General features: G+C 37.0%; 3 protein-coding genes and 1 non-coding gene across 5 annotated transcripts; 1 reads left to right on the plus strand and 3 right to left on the minus strand.

The window, feature by feature from the left end:
- Positions 1 to 161: 161 nt before the first annotated feature.
- TRNAS-CGA (transfer RNA serine (anticodon CGA)) lies at positions 162 to 243 on the minus strand. Its single transcript has one exon. It is a non-coding gene; the product is annotated as a tRNA-Ser (tRNA).
- A 1,204-nt stretch (positions 244 to 1,447) lies between these two features.
- On the minus strand, positions 1,448 to 18,310 carry LOC104220340 (probable beta-1,4-xylosyltransferase IRX9H). Of its 2 annotated transcripts, none has more exons than XM_009771183.2 (4): positions 16,616 to 18,309; positions 15,971 to 16,220; positions 15,556 to 15,762; positions 1,448 to 1,939 (listed from the first exon to the last, which is right to left on the minus strand). In XM_009771183.2, the coding sequence occupies exons 1-3, from the start codon at positions 17,515 to 17,517 to the stop codon at positions 15,595 to 15,597; spliced, it is 1,320 nt and encodes a 439-aa protein (XP_009769485.1). In that variant the 5' UTR covers positions 17,518 to 18,309; the 3' UTR covers positions 1,448 to 1,939; positions 15,556 to 15,594. The 2 variants fall into 2 exon arrangements, with proteins under 2 accessions (XP_009769485.1, XP_009769486.1); XM_009771184.2 differs by lacking the exon at positions 1,448 to 1,939 and adding an exon at positions 11,216 to 11,590 and having other exon boundaries at positions 16,616 to 18,310.
- LOC138875803 (uncharacterized) lies at positions 7,678 to 10,507 on the plus strand. Its single transcript, XM_070154673.1, has 4 exons — positions 7,678 to 8,202; positions 8,991 to 9,365; positions 9,477 to 9,776; positions 10,226 to 10,507. Exons 1-4 carry the CDS (start codon positions 7,678 to 7,680, stop codon positions 10,505 to 10,507), a joined length of 1,482 nt encoding a protein of 493 aa, XP_070010774.1.
- A 4,083-nt stretch (positions 18,311 to 22,393) lies between the features above and the next one.
- Positions 22,394 to 22,981, minus strand: LOC138875804 (uncharacterized). Its single transcript, XM_070154674.1, has 2 exons — positions 22,674 to 22,981; positions 22,394 to 22,559 (listed from the first exon to the last, which is right to left on the minus strand). Exons 1-2 carry the CDS (start codon positions 22,979 to 22,981, stop codon positions 22,394 to 22,396), a joined length of 474 nt encoding a protein of 157 aa, XP_070010775.1.
- Between the last annotated feature and the right edge of the window lie 594 nt (positions 22,982 to 23,575).

Here is a 23,575-nt window from a genome sequence, read left to right on the forward strand (position 1 = left end):
GGCATCATAATCCTTGAAGATGTTTTGCTTTTTGTTTCTTAATATTCCTCGAAGATTTATTCGGTCGAAAAAGAAAACTAATACTAGTAAAGACAATAATGTATGTTTTCAGACAAAAAGAATAAAACATAAAGTTGAAAATAAATAAAAGAAAAAACTTACGTCGACACCAGGATTCGAACCTGCGCAGGCAAAGCCCAACAGATTTCGAGTCTGTCTCCTTAACCACTCAGACATATCGATGCTTGCCTGTCAACAATTTCCTTATTATTAATAATGAGCAAGTTATCCATCACTTACTAACTATTTAATCATCAGTCGCCTTTAATAGTCGGGGTTGGTACTAGATACCAGGTGAAAAAACAAAAAAGAAAAAATAATTCGATCATTCTTTTACTTTCATAATAACACATTCCTATTAGCTGCTAAACATATGGGATTCTTTTTTTGGGGGGTTGGGGGGGGGGGGGGAGCAACAAGGTTAGTAGGTTACTCAGGAATTCTCTTTTTTAATTTATGTGTTCATACCTTTTTTTGTGAAATAATTAAGAGAAAGGGAATAACGCTGAAATGATTGTCTCTAAATCGAGAATTGATTCCCTTAGAGAAACAGTATACATAGCAACCGAAACTCCATGAACAATATTAGCAACCAACTTAATTTGAATCTTTAGTGAATAATTTTCTTACAAAATAATTCTACTAATAAAGGTTTACTCGATAAATGATTTGTGAAATTCATAATCACCTAAATCCGAAATCTTGTACGAAGGCGCGATGTCTTCCGGAAAAATAGACTTAAAAGATTTTTTTTATTTAGACTGTAAGATAATAGGCTTGCTTTTCATCCTTTCTTTTCTTTCTGAAATTACTAGGCTTGTCTATACCCGGTGTGCCCTATTTCACCCTTTGTTTTAAAAAAAAAAAAAAAAAAATTTATTCCATGAGAAAAAGACAGCCAGTAGCCCATTTTAAAATATACTAGTATAAATAATTGAATATATACTAAAACTGTAAAAGGAAAAAAAATCGCTTTAATGATTTTGCTACTCCACATATAGTCCCGAGCTGCAGTTGGATTCGTTTTCACCATTAGATACAGCAAGGGCTGAAACATAATCCACTTGATAAATGCATTACACTACACAGAAGAAGAATCGATAAGCTAAATACTCCCTCCATTCCGTCTTTTAAAAATAAAAAAAATAAAAATTGACTCGGCACACAGTTTTTATTGATTTATATAATATGTTAGTTATTACTAGAAGAAGATATTGAAGTAATGGTTTAAAAATTAGCTTGATAGAGAAAAATCACATCACAGATTAAAATTTGAATTACTTATTGAATTTGAATCATGAAAGCTGTGAAAAAGTTGAATAAAAATGAAAATGGTGTCGGACAAGAAAAATCAAATCAATGATTAAAAGTTGAAGAATACAGTGAATTTGAAATTTGGTACTATCTGTGAAAGAATTGTATAACAATTAGATAATGTCAAACACTTTGAGATGTTCCAGAATGAAAAGATTATCAAACATATTGGAGTGGAGAACTAGCACTTTAAAATATGCACACGTCTTAGTGAAATGCAGCCAGTTCAAGAATAAAACTCTTTTGCAGCATCAAGGTGGATTACAAAAACTTCGGTTGATAGAATTGGCTGGGAGCTTGAAACTTACCTATCAGTTGTAAATAATTTCCAACATGGCCACAATTAGCCAGAAGACAAATACCATGACTTGCTATGCAACTGTACAAATTAATATCTACTGATATTGCAGTAGAATAGGAAAAGGGAAGAGGACGGCGGGGGGAGGGAAGAACTGGTTTCCTTCGTCTCTCTAGATGCTATAACGTGTAGTTAACTGATAGCGTTCCGGTTGTTGGTCCGATAAATATTTGCAGCAGATGCTCATAATTGTTTACCAAAATTTCCCTGCATTAGAAAAGATCGCATCATTGTCAAACAGCTAATACCAAAACTTACTGACAAAGGGAATAACACCATCATAAAAAGTCATTCTGTTCAGTTGGTATTTACTATTTAGTTGTCCAAGTTTCTTATGAATGTCTTACAGAATCAAGAGAAGTATACTTTCTCCAAATTTCATAGTTAAACAAGAATGCAGCAATGAAATTAGATGCTATTGTTCTCCTGATTGCTTATATATTACAATCTACGTCATATTCAAGATGAGGTTACTCTCCCAATACCTTCTGCCGTGATGTTTACCAAAGATCATTGTATCAAATTTGATGGTTGCACAATCCAGAAGGCTTTCGATTCTTGTGCATATGAACAGTTGAGATATTAGCAAAGCATATTTCTCTTTGTATGATATTTTTTTTTTTCCACAAAGAGTCCATACAATATTCTTGAGGGAGGGGGAGGGTCCAAATTTTTAATCACCCTACCCCAATTAATCTCGCTTCTTTTTCACTATTAATTTACCTATTTTCTAGATCTCTTAACCTTTGTTCAAATTAACTTTTTCTTTCCTCACCATCGTTTCTATAGCTGTTGTGGAAGACTTTCTCTAGTTTCTTCACTTTCCAACACTCAACCTCTTAAATTCACTCCGACTCAATTTTGGTTACATCATTAATTAAATAATTGCTCATAATAGTTGTAAATGGTTACATAATAGTTGTTGGCGTCAATGGTTACCTCTTCACTATAGTTGACATAAATGATTACATCAGTTGATTCTATGTTTAACATTTGTTTCAAACTGAAGCACGAGCAATTTGTACCACCAGTTTCCTCTATAACTATTAGAATCAAATAGCTACAGGAACTTTTTACCGAGAAATTATTCAGTATTACAAAAGTAACGCTGGGGATAAGGCCCCTGAACCTGACGGATATACCATAGCTTTATCAGAGATGTTGGTCCTTCCAAAAAGGAGACATCATAAAAACATTTAAATATTTCAACAGAGAAGACAAATTATAAATACCCTACATGCTACCTTCATAACACTCACAGCAATTGAGTAAAAAGACATTCAATATTTCAGTCATTTGGGTAGCATATACAAAAACATTTCACGTGGTGACTAGGAAACTGATCCGTGAATCTCAGAATGCATTTGTAGAGGGAGGAAAATTCTGGATGCGCATAGTGGCCAACAAATGTTTGGATACAAGGAATAGCAAAGGGTAAAAGGAGTCATTTGCTAACTAAACCTGGAGAAAGCATATGACCGTGCTAACTGCACCTTTTTGCTAGATTTGATGAGAACTATGGGATTTCGAATGAACGGAATCAATATTAGAAAGCATGTAACTTGTCGATACAGTCAGGTACTTGATCCTAATGAATGGCACCCCAATAGACTGCTTCCAGCCACAAATTGGGTTGAAGCAAGGGGCCCCTTGTCTCCTTTCCTCTTACTGTTACTTGTGCAAGTCCTCGGTAAAATGATTAGCAGGCAGTAAAAAGGAAATTGATCAAGGAAATTTCATTGGTAGTGAAACACAAAACATGATTGGTATTCCACATCCTATATGCAGGCGATATCCTGGTACTCTATGGTGCAGAGGAAGGCAAAGAGCAGTCTCTCTTCTGTTAGAAATGGGAACAATATGGAGTCATTAGCAGCTATATAAGGACGTAAACAGAAAATTTCCCTTCTATGTACTTGGGCTTCGTGTCGGAGCTAAACATGGTCACATAGACATGCTGATCTGTGACAGAATGTGGTGGAAAACGTGAAAACAGGCTTGCTTCATGGGAAAGGCAATATCTTTCTTTGGGGAGTAGAATCACCCTAATAAATAGTTTAGTGGATGGGATTCCATGTCATTACATTCAACACCTCAAAAGGAAGTGAAACAACTGGAATACGCTTGGTAAGGTGGAGGTCTGGGGATTACACACCCTTAAAAGTGGGGAATTAGAGACCTCAGGATGCAATGTGGAAGAAAGTTAGAGACCTCAGGATGCAATGTGGAAGAAAGTTAGAGACCTCAGGATGCAGTGTGGAAGAAAGTTATCATCACAAAAGTATGGTTTGGATGAGCCATGGTGCACTAAACAAACAGCTCAGGCATATGGTGTATCTCTCTCGAAGAGAATTAACAGCCACTGGGGTGAATTTCAAAAATTAACACAGATTGTAGTAGGTGATGGACAAAAACCAGAACGTGGATTGACCCATGGTTTGATCAAATCCTTTGAGAGAGGCCTTCCCTGAAGTTTTGGGCATAGTTTTAACCATGAGGCACTATTACAGAATGCTGGAATAGTGAAATATTGCATTTAGGGCTTAGGAGGAACTTTTTGACTGTAAAATAGAAAACTTAGCACAATTACTATTCATACTAGAAGGCGTACAAACTCAGCCAGATAAACCAGATTCTCTAGTCTGGAAAGGAGATAAGAATGGCAATTCACTGTTAAACTATGCTACCAATTGCTGAAGTTTCCAGCTGATGCACAAGAGAATTGGCCCAGAAAAGCAATCTGGAGAACAAAAGCTTCCCTAGAGCAACTTGTTTCGGCTGGTTGGTTGTACATGAAGCATGCTTGATGGAGAAAAATTTATCAGAAAATGAGGATTTAAAGTGTGCAGTAGACTTTTTCTATGTGAAGACAAACACTGAGTTCTCTGCTAAACCCTGTTCTTAAATGTTTCTGTGGAGCAATGGGCATATCAGTCAATGCTAAAGGAGGCAAGTATGTAGCTGGAATGGACAGAAATTGAAGAAGCGACTCAAAAACTTTTGGAACACTTTCCCATTGAACACTTCTTGGTCTTTGAGGAAGGGAAGTGATAGCATTCATGAAATCTTAACTCCATTGGAGACGAAGGAATTTCAAGATGTAAAGTACAGAGACAATAGCGCAATCTCTCTCATATATTATTCCGGAAGTAACACTATGTATACAAGTACATAGAGCCCTAACTGTGGAAAAAATCAAAAAAAAAAAAAATCCTATAAATTTGTTGTGAATCCATATAATTCTGCTAGCTATGTACATTACATTAGCATATGTCTAAATTCATTATGTAACCCCCCCTCCCCCCTCGAGCTGGAGCATAGATGTTGATCATGCCCAACTTGTTACAAAGGTAATCAACTCGAATTCCATTCAATGCCTTTGTGAATAAGTCAGCTAGTTGCTCTCATGTCTTCACGTAGCCGGTGGAGATCAAATTCTCCTGAATCTTCTCCCGAATAAAAGTAAAATGATAGTCAACCTCAATATGCTTAGTTCTTTCATGATAAACTGGATTTGACACAATACGGAGTAGTTTGATTGTCACACCAAAGTTTTGCTGGTATTAGATGCTGCAATCCAATTTTAGTTAAAAGATGATAGTATCCACGTAATCTCACACGTAGACTGTGCCATAGCTCTATACTCGGATTTTGTACTGTATCGAGATACAACACTTTGCTTCTTACTTTTCCATGATACCGGGTTCCCTCCAACAAAGATACAATAACCTGTAGTAGATCTTCTATCAATTTTGTATCATCTGCAAAACACCTAATAAGAGTATGGTTGTGATTGTTATATAATATGCCAAGTCCAGGAGCTCCTTTCAAATAACACAAAATCTGTTCCAAAGCTGCCGAATGTTTGACTACTGGTGCGGACATGAACTGGCTCACAACACTTACGCAAAAGCAATATCTAGACGAGTCATAGTAAGGTAGTTTAATTTCCTAACTAACCTCTTGTATCTCTCTGGATCATCAAAAGGATCACCGTCGTCTTTCATAAGATGCACATTAGGAACCATTGGGGTACTACAAGGTTTAGCTACCAACTTTCCAGTTTCTGCAAGTAAGTCAAGAATGTACTTTCTCTGAGATAAATGAATTTCCTTCTTGCTTCTATTTACTTCTACTCCCAAAAAGTATTTCAACTGGCCCAAGTCCTTTGTACGAAACCAAGTACGCAGAAAAGACTTAAGGGAAGAAATCCATAAATAGTCACTTCCTGTGATAACAAAGTTATCAACATATACAACAAGGAAATCGTGCCAACTGTTGATTTCCGATAGAACAAAGAGTGATCGCACTTGATCATTTTTAGCCCTAATTCCTGAACTACCTCACTGAATGTGCCAAATCAAGCTCGTGGACTATACTTCAAGCCATACAAGAACTTCTTCAAATGACAGACTCTCCATACTCCCCTTGAGCAACAAAACCAAGTGGTTGCTCCATATATAATTCCTTCTGAAGATCAACATGAAGGAACGCAATCTTGATATCCAGCTGATGTAAAGGCCAATTCTCGAACGCAACTAGAGAAATAAATAATCGGATAGAAGTGATTTTGGCAACCGGAGAGAAAGTGTCGGAATAATCTACCCTGTAAGTTTGAGCATATCCTTTAGCCACAAGTCCGACCTTAAGTCTTGCCACAGAACTATTTGGATTAACTTTAGCAGTAAAGACCCGTTGCATCCCACCGGTTTCTTTCCCTTTGGTAAATCCACCAAATCCTATGTGATTATCCTCTAAGGCATGTATTTCCTCAAGCATTGTATCAGACCATCCGAGATGATACAAAGCCTCCTTTTACTATTTTGGGTACCAAGATGGAGTCTAGAGAAACAATCATAGATCTAGACGTAAAGGGTAAGTGGTCATAGGAAACAAAATTAGCAATGGAATATAAGAATTTGCAAGTACGTGTACCTTTGCGAAAAGCAATATGAAGGTCAAGGTTTTCTGGAGGATCATGTTGAGGAGGATCACATGAGGAAGGAACTAGTGCGAGACATGTATTATTTGTCTCTTGCTTACGCGGATAAATTTGAACAATTGGAGGTCCTGATAACAATGTTGGAGTAAGTGTTGAAGGCACAATAATCGATTGCTGCTCAATATAAGAACTAGGAGATGGAGAAATATCATCTGATTGTTCTGTCAAAGTACGGGTAACCTAACATACTAGCCATTCATTCCCTCCCTTTGGCTTGTAGAAATGGGAGGTGCATAGAAAAATGGTGTAGTCTTTGAAAATACCGCATTAGTCGACACCAAATATTTGCCAAGTTCAATAGAATAACACCATACCCCTTCTGAAGGCGAGAATAGTCCAACAAACATACTTCAATGCCTTGGGATCCAACTTGGTAACAGATGATCGAACATCTCGAACATAACCTATGCTTCCAAACACCTTAGGTTCCACTGGAAATAATGACTTGTTCGGAAAAAGAACACTATAAGGCACATTACCATCACGCACGGTAGATGGCATGAGATTAACTAGAAAACAAGTCGTAGAGACCGCATCAGCCCAGAACTGTTCAGGAACCTTAATTTGAAACAAATGTACTTGTTAATTAGCATGATTTTAGGAGATTTGATTATATTTAGGAGATTTGATTTTATTCTAATTTTATTTGATTTGATTTGATAGCTAGATTGAGTGTATAGATTTATTTTATTTCCTTAATTAGCATTAGGAGCTTTGTATAAATTCTCTTACTCATGGGATGTAAACATACACATAAATACAAGAAACCTTTTCTTCTTCTCAAAATCTACATGGTATCAGAACCATTGTTACATTTTTGAGGTGAGTTATCTCCCTCGCAGCACTAGAGTTCCTTTTTTTATCAAAGAGGTCGAGTTTTCTCTCTCTTGTTGGTTTTCGGCAACACAAACTCCTTCTAATTTCCTTCTGATTGGGCGGAAATATGGAGATATTCAAGGAGATGGTTTCTGGAGAAATCTTGTCTTCGGATGAAATTCACCTTCTCCGTCGCCTCCTAGCCAAACTTGACTCCGCTAATGTTGCCACATCCAATCATGTGCAATCAGGTACTGCCTTTGCTGATAACTTTAATTCTTGGATTGTCGATTCTAGTGCAAATAGACACATGACAGGCTCTTCTAAAGGCATTCAAAACTATTCTCCGTGTCCCAAAGAAGATAATGTTAAAATAGCTAATGGTTCTTTAACACCTATCTCTGGAATAGAAACTGTCATTTGTACTCCCAATATTAAACTATCATCCGTGCTCTATGTCCCTGAGTTCCCTATCAATCTTTTATCTGTTAGTGCCATCACCAAAGCTCTAAATTGTAAAATCGAGTTCTTTCCCGATCATTGTATTTTTCAGGATCTTCAAACAGGGAAAAGGATTGGCAGTGGTAGATTGCGTGATGACTTGTATATATTAATGGGATTCAAAACTCTAGTTAAGCCTTTTTTGGGGAAAGTAAGGATGTCAACCAAGAAATAATACAACGGCATAAACGGTTAGGACACCCATCATTCTTTGTTTTGAAGAAGTTATATCCCGATTGGTTTTCAAGGACTCGATTTGAATCTTTGTTCTGTGATGTGTGTGAATATGCCAAGCATACTAGAAACTCTTATCCTGTGAGAGATAATAGAAGCACAACTCCGTTTATGACTATTCATTCTGATGTATGGGGTCCTACCCAAACTGTTTCTTTGTCTGGTAGTCGATGGTTTGTTACTTTCATTGATTGCTGCACTAGGATGACTTGGGTATATTTGTTAAAAGCCAAAAGTGAAGTTTTCTCTTGTTTTCGGTCATTTCATAAGATGATTTGTACTCAGTTTGATGCAATAAAAATCTTGGGAACTGACAATGGCAGCGAATACATGGATAAAAGATTTAGTGCTTATTTGGAGTCCAATGAGATAGTCCATCAGACTAGTTGTCCTTACACTGTGCACAAAATGGGGTCGCTAAAAGAAAAAATAGGCATCCGTAAAAGTAGCAAGATCTCTTATGTTCACCATGCATCTACCAAAACCTTACTAAGGGAATGTTATTCTAACGGCTGCTTATCTTATCAACAGAATGCCACTTAAACCCCTCAATTTCAAAGTCCTCTGGATATTTTAAAGGGTAAGAATGAATATATTGTTCCTCCAAAGGTGTTTAGGTGCGTTTGCTTTGTCCACACTAGAAATTTTGGGAAACTTGATCCTAGAGCTATAAAGTTTGTTTTCATTGGGTATTCTCCGACACAGAAATGTTACAAATGTTATCATCCTCCCTCTAAGAGATCTTTTGTTAGCATGGATGTTACCTTTCGAGAATTTGAGCCCTATTTCAGTATTACCTCATCACCTCTTCAGGGGGAGAGCAGTAAGGAGGAAGAGGTGATTCTACCTAGTTCCATTATTGGACCTCTTGATGACATTGTCACAGGGAAAAGTGAAATTGGAGAAAGAATTCAGGGGGAGACGATTGGACGTTTGGATAGGCCTGATTTGAAAACTTACTCAAGGAAAAATAGAGCAGAAGAAGCCATCATGCAATCTACTAACATTGAACCTTCTTCTACTGGTGAGTTATCTACATTTCCTAATGAGTTAGATGAACCTATTGCTCTCAGAAAAGGAGTCAGATCTTGTACCTCCAAATTTATCTATTTTGTCTCCTAAAATTCTTTGTTTCCCTCCTATAAAGCCTTTACCTTATCTATTTCTTCTGTGTCTATTCCCCAGAATTAGAGGGAAGCTTTTGTAGATCCTAAATGGAAACAAGCTATGATTGAAGAAATGAAGGCCTTGTCAAAAAATGAGACATGGGAACTTGTCACTTCACCACCAGATAAGAAGTTGGTTGGCTCTAAATGGGTCTTTACTGTGAAGCACAAAGCTGATGGCTCAATTGAAAGATTCAAAATAAGATTGGTGGCCACTCAGACTTATGGAGTGGATTATCAAGAGACATTTGCCCCTGTTGCTAAGATGAACACTGTTAGAATTTTTTTATCTTGTGCAGCTAATCTTGATTGGGACATCAAACGGGTAAACTCACTCTTCTCATAGTTTATGTTGATGATATAGTAATGACAGGAGATGATAAAGAGGAGATGTCTCGATTGAAAAAGTTGTTGGCACATGAATTTGAGATCAAATATCTAGGAAAATTGTAGTATTTCTTGGGAATTGAGGTTGCTAAATCCAAAAGAGGAATCTTTATTTCTTAAAGGAAGTATATCCTGGATCTTTTGAAAGAAACCGGTACGACAGGTTGCAAACCCGCAGAATCCCCCATTAAAAGCAATCACAAGTTACAAAGCGGAGTTGGAGAATCAGTTGATAAGGAGAGATATCTGAGGCTGGTTGAAAGACTCATTTATCTCTCTCACACTAGACCAGACATAGCCTATTCAGTTAGCTTGGTGAGTCAGTTCATGCATGATCCCCGAGATCCTCATATGCAAGTTGTCTTTCACATTTTGCGGTATCTGAAGTCTACTCCAAGGAAAGGTCTACTTTTCTCCAAACATGATCACCTCCAAATAGAAGCCTTTATAGACGCGGGTTGGGCTGGATCTCTAGATGACAGAAGATCAACATCCGGTTATTGTACGCTCGTAAGAGGAAACTTGGTTACTTGGAAAAGCAAGAAGCAAAGTGTAGTTGCTAGATCAAGTGCGGAGGCAGAATATAGAGCTATGGCCCTGCTTTGGCTACAAAAGCTACTACAGAATTTGAAACTATATGAAAAAAGGAAAACTTTCCTTGTACTGTGACAATAAAGCTGCCATCAGTATAGCTCATAATCCAGTCCAGCATGACCGAACAAAGCATGTGGAAATTGATCAACACTTCATCAAAGAAAAAGTTACAACTGATGTCTTGAGTTTGTTTCATGTGCCATCGGAAAAACAACTAGCTGATGTGTTTACCAGAGGTCTCAACAAGCGAACTTTCCATACTTTCAGCTGCAAGTTGGGCATGTGCGACACCTTTGCACCAACTTGAGGGGGAATATTGATTAGCATGATTCAAGGAGACTTGATTTAGGAGTGTTGATTAGCATGATTTTAGGAGATTTAATTATATTTAGGAGATCTGATTTTATTTGATTTGATTTGATAGCTGGATTGATTGTACAAATTTATTTTATTTCCTTAATTAACATTAGGAGCTTTGTATAAATTTCCTTACTCATGGGATGTAAACATACACATAAATACAAGAAAACTTTTCTTCTTCTCAAAATCTATAGTGCTATAGCTGTCTCAAGTGCCTATTCTTCCTATCAGCAACTCCATTTTGAGAGGGTGTATCAACACATGAAGACTGATGTAGTATACCATTTTGTCTCATGTAGGACTGAAATATCTTTGACATGTATTCTTTGGTGTTATCACTCCTTAGAATACGCATTAAAGCATTGAATTGAGTTTTGACTTCAGCACAAAAAGTAGAAAAGTGAGTAAACACTTCAGAGCGGCTCTTCATATAGTAAATCCAAGTCAATTGAGAAAAATCATCTACAAAGATAACAAAATACTTATGCCCGGTTTTACAAAAAAAAAACGGACATGGTCCCCAAACATCAGATGGGACTAACTCAAAAGCTGGCTCAGCTCGCTTATTAACCCTTGGACCTAACGAGATTGGTGGTGTTTTGCAATTCGACATGACTCACAATTCAATGACGAAATATTCTGAAATTGAGGAAAAAGCTTCTTTAACAAAGGTAAAGAGGGATGTCCTAGCCGACAATGTGCTTCAAAAGGAGAGACAACACCGGATCATGCAGCAGACCGTGGCTCCCATTCATCAAGAATGTAGAGATCACCAAATACATATCCTTTATCAATAACCTGCATTGTCGTAAGATCAAGAAACAAATAATGATCGAGAAAGAATGAGACACAAAAATTAAGGTCTCTGGTGATTTTACTAACAAAAATCAAATTGAAGACCAAGTTTGGTAGACCTAAAACAGATAACAAGGTAATATAGGAAGTTGGTTTAAAAGTTCCAGATCCAACACTGTTACAAGTTGATTTATCAGCTCCAGTAACCAAAGAGGGTGCTTTGTTTGATCGAAATGTAGAAAAAATATTTGAATTGCTTGTCATGTGATTTGTGGCACCTGAATCAATCGCCATTTATTTGAAGAGGTAACAGACATGTTTTATTTGATCTAGCGAAAGCAGTAACTAAAGAAGATTCCTTAATTGATAATATTGAAAGAATTTAAGAAACTCGTTGGGAACCAAGCTTGTTTGACTAGGAGCTGTAGCATTATTTCCTCCTTGCTTACTGTTAATAGATATTGCTTTTTTTCAACTAACAAAACTCACGATTAAAGAAATCAAAAACTTTTACCGCAAAATCAACTCCTTAACAAGCTTACAGTTGAAAGCAACTTAATTTGTTAGAGAAAATCAATATCAGAATCAAAGTAGACAAAATTGAAAGGTTTCCCAGCCAAATTGGTAACTGTTATCAATCAACTACGGAGATGAAATAGCAGCAATTAACCAAACTAACCAAAGGAATAAATCAAAGGAACTCTTTACCACCAAACAAAATAATACTGATTGCTTCTGAGCCCTACAATGCCACCAAACTCACGAGAGAGAAGATCTGACAGTATCTTCAGCAAGAAAATATGGCCAGCCGTGGTCCGTTAATTATAGTCACTCAAAAAAGAATCAAAGATAGATACCAACTAGAAAAACAACCGGAGAAACAGATAAATAACCAGAGAAAACCTCAATCAAATTAGAGAAGCAGTCACGAAGCGAGAGAGTGGTCTAACCAAGAAAGCCACCAACAATTTTGGCAGCAAATCACTTGTTATGTCAGAGACGAAAGCCGAATCTCAAATTTTCCTTCCACACTCCCATACGTGCTGCCGAAGTAATCCTGCCAGAATGTAACTTGGAATCTAGCCACTGAATTCTAGGTTTCTACAGATTAGGGGGAGGCGATTCCCCCTAGGTAAGCTGTGATAGTTACTTTGCAACTTGGCAAAGAATCAGGCAGCAAACGAATTCCGGCAAGAAAGCGATCAAATTCCGACCAAGCTACAACCGTGGCTCTGATACCATGTTAAGTACAGAGACAATAGAGCAATCTCTCTCGAATATTATTCAAGAAGTAACAAGTATATATTACAAGTACATAGAACCCTAACTATGAAAAGAATCAAAAAGGAAATATTCTTCTAGCTATGTACATTACATAAGCGTATGTCTACATTCATTATATAACACAAGACAAGCTTATTGGGCTTCAACTAGCAGTTAAAAAGTATATTATGGTGGAAGAAGAGCTCAAGTCCCAAGGAAATCTTTTGGCCAAGTCTTACAACTATTCAGTGATGAAATCTCCCAGTGTGGCTAGGAGAGCAAGCAAGTCATTGACTTCCCAATCATGAAGATTTCTTCTAAACACTAGATGCCAAACATTGTTCTCTCTATTTTGAGCAATATTTAAGTCTTGATTGCAGGCTATTTGGTATAGACCGGAGTATGAATCCTTTAGTACTGTATTACCAAGCCATATGTCTTTCTAGAATTTCACATGAACACCATTACCAACTTTGAATGATGTATTCTGAAAAAAACCATTTTGAAAGCTGCTAAACTTTTCTTGGAGCTTTAATGATTCTGAATTCCATATTTGGCGTCAATGATCTCCTTCTAGTAACCTATTTTAATGTGTCCACACCTCCATAGCCATTTTATTAGCATGTTCTGAAGCCTAAGATACCCAATCCCCTATAAGACTTTGGTTGAGTTACTTTTGGCCACCTAACAAGTGAAAATTTGTGAGTCTCACTGTTTCCTTCCCATAAAAACCTTCTTCTTAGCTTGTCTCGCTGTTTCCGAACTGAGCTTGGATAGGAAACAAAGACATGTAATAAGTTGGTATACTGTCAAGGACACTACTGATCCGTGTGAGTCTGCCCCCATCAAGAGATATTGCATTTACCAAGTTGCTAGTCTCTTTTCCACTTTTTCAATGACTCCATTCCAAATTCCGGTGGATTTGAATTTGGCTCCCAAGAGGAGTCCTAGATAAGTTGTAGGGAAGAAGCCAATTTTGCATCTAAGTACTTCAGCTAATTCCTCCAAATTTTGAACCTCATTCACCGGATAGATAATACTTTTAAACATATTGATGTGTAGCTCAGACAATGCTTCAAAAATGAGTAAGATGAGGTTGACATTGACTACTTGTGATCTTTCTGCACCACAGAAGATCAATGTGTCATCTGCATATAACAAGTGTGATACATTGACTGGTTTGCAGGATTTCTCTCCACTTTCAAAACCTTGTATCCATTTAAGCTCCTTTGCCCTTCCTAGCATCTGTGAGAGACCTTCAATTGCCAATATAAAGAGAAAATGAGAGAGAGGATCTCCTTGCCCGAGGCCTTTCTGAGGAGAAAAGAAACCTACAGGGCTTTTGTTAACCAACATGGAATATTTCACAGTTGATATGCAGAATTTTATCCACCTTATCCACTTATCTCCAAATCCCATCTTCTCTAGGATGTTGATGAGATATGCCCAACTCACTTGATCAAAAGCTTTTTCAATGTCAAATTTGCACAGCGAACCTGTTTCACCACTTTTGATTTTCAACTCACTTGAGAGTTCTATTGAACATTTGATGCTTCTTGCGGTGGGATTTATCTTTCAACCTAACTAGTTCATAATTCAAGGTAGTAAGATAACTTCTTCTTTGATATCTTTGGTTTCTTCTTGGTATTCTTAGTAATTATTGCCCATTACTAACTATTATCTAACGTTACTCACAAAACAGTCAAGATCCAAATCTGTAATTTTTATTCGTTTCTCAAAATCTGAATCAAGTTTTTGATTTGCATTTACTTTTAATTCCCTTCCTATATTCCAAATAACAAAAGATCATGCGACACGTCACCACCTGGCAACCCAAATGCACTACCTCATCCTATGACAGAGCCACTTTAGACTAAGAGGTGTCAATTGACACCTGTTTCATCAAAAAGTTGCACTGTGTAGCTATGTATAGACTATATATTGAATCTCCTTAGTTTCTTCGTGCGTATACTTCTTTACATTTTGAAACCCCTTAGTGAAATTACGGGCCCTGTCACTGGTCCTCATCCTCCCCTCCCTCTACCATGCCCCCACCACCACCACCACCACCACCATGCCCACATGTTGTTCCTCCATCACCACCCCAGATCCTCTCAGGTGGTGCTAGGTACTGCCTTGCCCAACCCTTCCTCATTGCAATCCCTACTTTTGGTGGGTGGAAGATTTTAGGGTAATTTGGTAGCAATGAAGCAGCAGTTTGGATCTAAGCTGCTTTGTAGGGTAAGTTAGGTAGCAAATAAGCAAGGGTTTGACATAAGCTATTCTAAGTTGCTAAAATTCTTGTACATCGTATGGCAGGAAAGAAAAAGAAAACTCAGAATCACGGAGTATGTGGACTGATCTTAGTAGACTGGTATAGAGAAAATCAATAACTTTAGTTTTCATGATTGGAAACTGTGACTTGGATTGGAGACTCCTCGGCATCTGATTTCCCAAAGTATTTAATGATGATGATGATGATGATGTCGTCACTAATATATGGAAATCTCTTTGAAAATAGCAGACACCTCATAAGATAGAAAATCACTGCAAGCAGACACCTCATAAGATAGAAGTTACAACAAATACATGACAAATTAAAGCTAGAAAACGTCCAAAAATGTTCATAAAAGCTGGAAATAAAGAGAACACTAAAAGAGCTAGTAAGGAGCTTCATGGGAAAAATATAGACAGAATTCACGCACCTTGTTAATGCTCAAGAATCTTTCTGTATGTCAAAATTGTTATCCAACTGAAGTAATGGTGCTTGAGTAATTCTTCACCAGCCACTCATGAGGATATGGGTACAATATTTCTGTGTTGAATTGCCAAACCATGATTCTTGAACAGTGCATTGGTAAGCATTCCATTTGGCTTTCATCTTCTACCACTTGTTCAATAAATGTGCTCACCTGCAATAAAATCATTAGGATTGACATATTCGCATACGGTAATATAGATAACAGCTGTAATATCCCTTCCCCTTTCTCCCAAGGGTGATTGGGTGTAGTGCTCCAACTTCAAATACACTTTCACTAGCCATGCTCTTGAAGAAGTATCCACTAACAGAATATCTATTTTTATTAACAATCATCAAAGATCCAGGAACGCAAAACTCACTTGGGAACCAGCTCTGGCTGTATCAGACTGCCTTATAGGTTCTAGTGTTGGTCGGTGCCACCTCTTAGGATCCCAAAGTATCGTACTATTGAACGCAAATCCCGATATTTCTGCAGAGAATCTCTGAAATCTTTTTGCTCTACCTTCAGTGTGCCAACCTATAACCAGAGAGGCGTTACAGATTGGACCCTGCAAGATAACGTTCCTATTATTTTCAGCTAGTCTTGCCACAATCCATGTCCCGAACCGGCTGCATACAACAATTTTTTATCAAAAAAGTTGATAAATAGGATTACAGACTCAGCAGATTACCTAGAAGGGCATGATTCATCGCATTTAAAACAAATGCTTATAATGAGACAAGATATAGTGAGAGGCACCCAAGATCAGAGTGATCAAGATGCAAATGACAGTTGACCTGTTAAGGATTTAAACATGAATTTCCTATATAACTATAAACAAAATAATAACAGCTTATGCGAGATTAAAGAAACGAGAACAAGCAATCATGAACTAAATTGAGCATAGGTAATGTTCCCTAAGGATATATCCTACTGGAAACTTTCTTCCACTTAGCTTTATGTCACAAAAGTAAAACAAGGTAGCTAACACGCAGAAAGTAAGAAAATTTAACAAATAGAGTACCTGATCTGTCTCATCTGCTCGAATAAATCAGCAGAGTATATGTTGTACTCATCAGCAAAATAGACAATACCATCGAGATGGTGTGTTTCAATGTGAGAGAGTGCAACATTCCTTAGGTGCACATTTTTTTCTTTCACATCAGTTAAGTTCTTGCAGCACACAAGATGCCTGTACATAACTCCAGTTCTTCTCAATATATCAGCAGTTTCAACAGACTGAGAGTTCATCTCAACAACTATCCACAACAAAGGAGAAGGCACCAACTTTAATCCATAGGCTAGACGATTCAGATAGTATGCTTGAAATGGCCGAGTTTCTGTAGGCGTCACAATAATCAAAAGTTTACGGGACAACATAAACTCTTGTTCAAGTGATTGGTTAAAGGAGGCATTGTTGGCAATTTCTTTTTTCAGTTCAACATGTACTAAGTTAGGCTCTGATGTCGAATTATCCACGATAGGCAAGTTCTCAGTGGTTGAAGTCACATTTCTAGATACGTCATATGAGCGAGCATTTTCTTCGACCTCAAAGGAGAAAGCTTGATGTTTAGATATAAAATTTGTAGACAAATTTAGTGAAACAAATGGAGTAAGACCAATAAATACTCCAAGAACAAAGCAGATAAAGAATTGTAAAAGAGCTCTCCTCCAAATGAGCCCCTTCAACTTTGACCTCTCCAATGGCCTAGAAGATCTTCGTGACAAAAGACCAAGTACAAATGTTTGAACCTTGTACAACGCATAATCCAATGAACCAAGAGAAGACAGCAATGTACCAGTTGGTGTATAGCTATGAGTACATGATGATGACTTGGACAAAGGAGAGGCAACAAGACATGCCTCTCCATTCATAGTACTACCAGGACGAGGCACTGGGGACAATGTTCTTCTAATTGAAGCCATAATAGTAATCAGACAACCTTAAATTGTTTCAAAGAGACTCTTGCCAGAAGTAACCAATATGATGTCCACTGAATTTGACACACGAAACTAATACCTTAGGCCTTATCCAACTCTATCAATATAATGAAAATTTCTGAAACTATAATAGCTTAAAATGAGGAATAGCTTATAAGACCAGAATAGATAATAACTCCATCTTAGTACATCAAGTACACTGAAAATATCCTCAATGATGACAAATTCAGCACAAGCTCAACCAGCTGTTTGACTCTTATAGAGTCAAATCACAATACACTGTCAATTGCTCAACATTCAAAACTTTTCCAAGTATTGATCTGTACTCAAACAATGAAACGCCATGTCTATTAAGATTCAAAACATTGCAACAAAAGGGCACAATACCATCAACCAAATCTTGAATGAAGTCAAAAGGCCAATACCCATAAATGAAAAGTCAATTCTGACCTCAAGAAAACGCCAGATTTGAACTTGAAATGAGCAAATCTTGAGCTCAAATGAAAAGGGTTACTGTATTTTCTTCCAATAAGAAAAGGGTCATCGATCTTTTTTTGGGTGTTCAACTCAATAGGAGCACAAAGAACAAGAAGAAGAAACAACCTCTTTTTGAGACAATTTAGTTAAGGGCGGTGCTAAAAATAGAAACTTCAAAAACCTTTCTTGGGGCAACTAGTCAAACACAAAATGAGCTGAAAGGGTTCAATGTTTTGAATCTTGAGCGAAAGAGTGACAGCCGTGGACACAATAAAAAAAACAAAAAAAACAAAGCAATGGCATTTACAAGCACTCTTTTATCTTTTCTTTTCTTCTTCCTTTTCAATTAGATTACTTATAGACTTTTTATGTTGAAACGTCTCACAATTTCCTAATTCATTACTTGACCCAGTATTATTGTTTCAAAAACTGTTTTGATGTAAAGTTTAATTTTGGTGACCAAAATGTTTATTTAGTTTGGCTGTGATTTAATAACTTTGAGAATTTGTTTTAGTAAAATGTTGTCACGAGAAATACATTGTGATAAGAATATTTGAGAGTGAATATTTAGATTTCTTCTATGACTGACACGTGATGAACTAATAATTAAAGAGACTAATTTTACAGTCTATAAATCAGCAATTACACATTCTCGTAAGCTTTTTCTAATTATGTTAATGACATTATCAACCATAATATTGACTTCACAAAATAAACGTGTATTCATGTCTTCAACTAGGAGAGAGAGTATTTAGTTACTCCTTTTTCATTGTGTATATATATAGTTGCTGAATCTATTTCCAAATTAGTCTCCGGTGGGGTGGGTGAATCTATTTCCTAAATTCAGGGGGTGATAATTGCACATGGTATAATAAGAAAATATTCATGTTTGATGTTTTTCTTCTTATCCAATTATAGAATAGAATAATTATTGGGAAACATATTGGTAGAACCATTTTACATCCGTAAGAGGTGCATGCAATGTAGCCAGCAAACATTAATGTCTAGCATTTAATTCTTTTCATTCGTGCATCTATTGATAATCAATTATGTAAAAGAGTTCTTCGGTATTGTTGCTTCAAAACACACAAAAGTATCTCGACTGCAGTAATTAAATAAAATTCTACTATGAACTATACCCTGATCATTTTGTATTTCAAACGAAGCTCCATTGTTATTTTACATAAGAAATTCACATCAACGAACTGAAAGTGAAGCACCGACAAATGTAACATGATAAGGATTCTCACAAATATTTCCTATTTCCCTACATCAAAAGCTGCGTTTAAATTTAAGAGTTTATCCCTGTAGTTGTACATGAATTTTATATGAAGAAGTGTATCCACATATGGTTCCTTATACTTATTTCACTTGACATAATATGAATTATCATTATGTAAGGTGCAAGACGATCTAATTTAGTTCTATATTTGTTTGAACAAAAGGCTAAGTTGGTTTTGTAGATACTAAATTTGCGTCAAGAAAATAATCGAGACCGAAAATATCGTAACAATTGTAGTATTTGATTTCAAATAATATGAGTGTACAATCTCTATGGATCCTCTGCTTCTTCTTTCCAATAGTAAATGAATTCAAGGGCCTTTGAGCTTGATCTTGAATATGTAGGTGTTGCCACGAACAATGATCTTGAATTCAACAGCACGAACTTTGATTTGAACTCGTACTCCTTGAATCTTGATTTGTTTTTCGTTCTTGAGCTTGAACTTGAACTTGATTGCTTGAAGCTTGACACTTGTAGACAAATTTGCGGCGTTTGATCCGCGAGCTCTCTCTTGCTTCTTGTTATATCTTTTTGTGTCTTTTCTAGGTTATGAAGACCCTATTTATAGTTGTGAAAGGGAAGAGTTATGATAAGAACAAACTCTTTCCGACCAATCATATCGAAGTGTGACAATGCCGCATTTGATTGGCCAGAACATGTCACTTGCACACGTGGCGCGATTTCATTAGCCTTTTAATGTGACTTGGAATGCCTTGTCATTTGACACGTGGCATGATCCTATTGGCTCTTTCGCTTGACTTGGAGTGTCACGTCATATGACACGTCGCACCAAATTGGGCCTCTAGGAAGATGATATCTTGGGCTTAACGAATTGGGATCATCACTTTAGCCCAATTAAATGGACTAGCCCAATGGATTAAGACTTATTTATTAAATCCATATATATTGGATTTATATAATTAATTTAATTATATTAACCCATAATATTTATGTGAACCAATATATCTTGAATTTAAGATATTGTCCAAATTAATTTATGAATTTAATTCCGTAAATTTTATACGCCTACAAATGCGCTACTTTAAGACTTGTTGAGGTATAGACTTGTCGTAACCGAAAACGGATCACGAAGTATTAGCTGACTATCAAATTGTCGCATGCTAGATTAGAATGCAAAGTGTCACCCAAGTAATTTGTTACAACCCAATCAATTACCCGAACAATGTAATAATCATTACCTTTGAATAAAGATAAAAGCAAAACCATGCAAATTATAATTGTAGCCGCCAGTGACATCAAACTTTCCCATTAAGAAACAAATTCTTTCTTATTGTAATGACTAAATACGATAATGACTAGATACAATTTGAGTTTCCTTCGAATTCCTACATTGTTGTCGAAAAAAGACTACTCCCTTCTCGAAGATACATAGCCGAATCCCTTGCGGAATGTAAAATACATGATCCCACATCGGCAATTCACCTTCAAAAACTGCCATATGACTTCTATAAATACAATACTCTTTATTCTATTAGTTTCATTTACAGCGTTTGCAAATCACTTTGAGTTTACTTTTGACGACTTGGAAGCATTGACGCGAAGATAATTTCTTCTTCTTTTCTTGTGCTTTCTTTATTCTATAGTCTTTTTAGTATGTAAAATAAGGACATGTTCTTGCTTAAAGAGATGATCCACGCATGAATAAGGGCGTTTTAGGGTGTGAAGGGATGGGTATTCATCCCCGTTCGAATATCGGAGAGATTACTCTCGGGGTGGCCCGAATATTGGAGAGATCACTCTCAAGGTAACCCGACTATCGGAGATATTACTCTCAATGTGGCCCGACTATTACTCTCAAGACGGCCCGACTATCAGAGAGATTACTCTCAAGGTGGACCGACTACCAGAGAGATTACTCTCAATGTGGCTCAATTATCGAAAAAATTACTCTCAAGATGACCTTACTATCGAAAGATTACTCTCAATGTGGCCCGACTATCGAAGAGATTACTCTCAATGTGGCCCGACTATCGGAGAGATTACTCTCTAGATGACCCGACTATCGGAGAGATTACTCTCAAGGTTGCCCGACTTTTATCTTAGTCGCATAATTTTCAGCTTTACGCGTTTATAACAAAAGATTCATATCTTGTCGTGGAAGAGTCCAAATAACGAACCGTTTGATTTCTCGAAAATTGGACTTCAATATCTAAAATATATCCAAAACTTAGAATCAAACACCTTCAGAAATGCCCCAGATAATATTTTTAAACCAACTTTAGATTCCACCGCGTTGAAAATTTCAGATTTGTGTGGTCTCACCAAAAAAATCATATCTTGGTATAAAAAAGTCAAAATCATGAACCGTTTAAGTTTTGGAAACATAACTTGAAAATCTATAACATATCCAAAATGCAAAATTTAGTTGTCTTAAGGATAGTTTCATATAGTAGTTCGAAATCAATATTAAATTTTGATGCGACGATGATTTCAGATTTGTGCGACTTCACCAAAACTTTTGTATCTTGATGTAGGAACGTCGAAATTATGAACCGTTTGATCTTGAAAAACTGAACTTCCAAATCTATAACATATACAAAATGCAAAATTTAATACCTTGAGGATAGTTTCGGATAATATTTCGAAGTCAATATTAAATTCTGACACACTCATTTCAGATTTGCGTGACTTTTCCAAAACTTTTGTATCTTGATGTAGGAACTTTGAAATAACGAACCAATGATTTATTGGAAACTAAACTTCAAAATCTAAAATATATCCAAAATATAAAGTTTAATGCCTTAAGGATAGTTTCAGATGATAGTTCAAGTGCTGATTGAATGGATTACATCTCATCGTGCTTCATTCGGACAACGATTGGGGGATTATGTATCTTTTGGACTTATGCGACTGAACTCAGAATAGAACTCTAAGCTGCCTACGTACCTCGAAGAAGAGGATCAAGTCATGTCGTAGTTCAGAATGGGTGATTTTTTTTATGTCCTAACTTTTGCCTAGGCCGCCTCTTTCAAGGTTTTCAACCTAGCGGACTTTTTTTGGACCGTACACAGTTTAGACTCATGCGGGCCAGGAGTATAGGAACATGCAGTTTAGGCTCATGCGTTAAGGAGCGTTGCAACTTCAAGGATAATACTTCTTCAAAAACTTCCCATTGATAGGGCCGATTCTCATGCCATCTGCATCAACCAGCTTGTAATCCCCACTTGAATAAGCTTCTTGCACGACATATTGCCCATCCCATTTTGAAGTGAACTTCCCTACAGGTTTATGGAAAGTAATAATAGGTCTTCGTATGGCAAGGACTTGATATCCTACTTGAAAGGATCTCGGGCGAACTCTTTTATTGAAGGCGTGAGACAATCGAGCTTGATAACATTTAAGACTTTGTTGAGCTTCCAACCTCTTCTCATCAAGAGCCTCCAACTCTGCTAATCGAAGTCGAGCATTTTCTTCATCAATGATCCATTCTTGAATAGCTAATCGTAATGAAGGTATTTGACGCTCGAGTGGCAAGACATCTTCGACTCCATAAATGAGTGAATAAGGGGTCACTTGTGTTGGCGTGCGGTAAGTTGTCCTATATGCCCACAGATCTTCTTCCGTACGGTCATGCCAATCCCGTTTGGATTTGGAGACGACTTTCTTTAACAAGTTGCATAGAGTCTTGTTGAATGTCTCGGCTAGACCATTGGCGGCAACATTATACATAGAAGAGTTACGTTGCTTGAAAAGATTTCACAAATTTATTCATTAACCTATTGTCGAACGACTTGCCATTATCTGTTATTATGTAATAAGGAATGCCAAAGCGATCGATAATGTTTACTCGGATGAAATTTGCAATATTTTCCTTCTTTACTTCCTTAAAAGCAACAACTTCAGCCTATTTTGAGAAGTAGTTAGTTGTAGCCAATATGTATAGGTGCCCACTAGAGGACTTTGGCAGTGGTCCAACAATATCCAATCCCTAAGCATCGAACGACCCGGATGCAACAGTCGGGTGCAACACTTCAGGAGGCTGATGAATAAAATTCGCATGGAATTGACAAGCCTTGCATCTTCGAACGTAGTCCTAGCAATCTTTTACCATCATTGGCCAATAATATCCTATCATTTTTATATAGAAGTGGAGCTTTGGTCCAGACTGGTGTGACCCACATACCTTAGAATATGCCTCTTGCAGAGCTTGGAGTACTTCTTCTTCCCCTAAGCATCGCAAGGGTACTCCCTCGAATGACCTTCTGTATAGAGTAGAGGTGTCAAATGGGCCGGGTTGACCCGGGACCAGCCCGATCCGGTACT

The sequence above is a fragment of the Nicotiana sylvestris genome, chromosome 8 (genome assembly GCF_000393655.2).
Source record: "Nicotiana sylvestris chromosome 8, ASM39365v2, whole genome shotgun sequence".
NCBI classification, from domain to species: domain Eukaryota; kingdom Viridiplantae; phylum Streptophyta; class Magnoliopsida; order Solanales; family Solanaceae; genus Nicotiana; species Nicotiana sylvestris.

Bases quoted from the DNA above. Each gene is read 5' to 3' on its own strand.
- LOC138875803 (XM_070154673.1), top strand. From the start codon at position 7,678: ATGGAGATATTCAAGGAGATGGTTTCTGGAGAAATCTTGTCTTCGGAT. The intron at 8,203-8,990 runs GTAAGGATGTCA...TCTCCGACACAG, and splicing joins TTAAGCCTTTTTTGGGGAAA to AAATGTTACAAATGTTATCA. The intron at 9,366-9,476 runs GTCAGATCTTGT...CCCCAGAATTAG, and splicing joins CTATTGCTCTCAGAAAAGGA to AGGGAAGCTTTTGTAGATCC.
- LOC104220340 (XM_009771183.2), bottom strand. From the start codon at position 17,517: ATGGCTTCAATTAGAAGAACATTGTCCCCAGTGCCTCGTCCTGGTAGT. The intron at 16,221-16,615 runs GTACTCTATTTG...TGTTGTATGCAG, and splicing joins GAGCAGATGAGACAGATCAG to CCGGTTCGGGACATGGATTG. The intron at 15,763-15,970 runs GTGAGTTTTGCG...ATTTTATTGCAG, and splicing joins CAGCCAGAGCTGGTTCCCAA to GTGAGCACATTTATTGAACA.
- LOC138875804 (XM_070154674.1), bottom strand. From the start codon at position 22,981: ATGTATAATGTTGCCGCCAATGGTCTAGCCGAGACATTCAACAAGACT. The intron at 22,560-22,673 runs GTTGGAAGCTCA...TGCCATACGAAG, and splicing joins GAGGCTCTTGATGAGAAGAG to ACCTATTATTACTTTCCATA.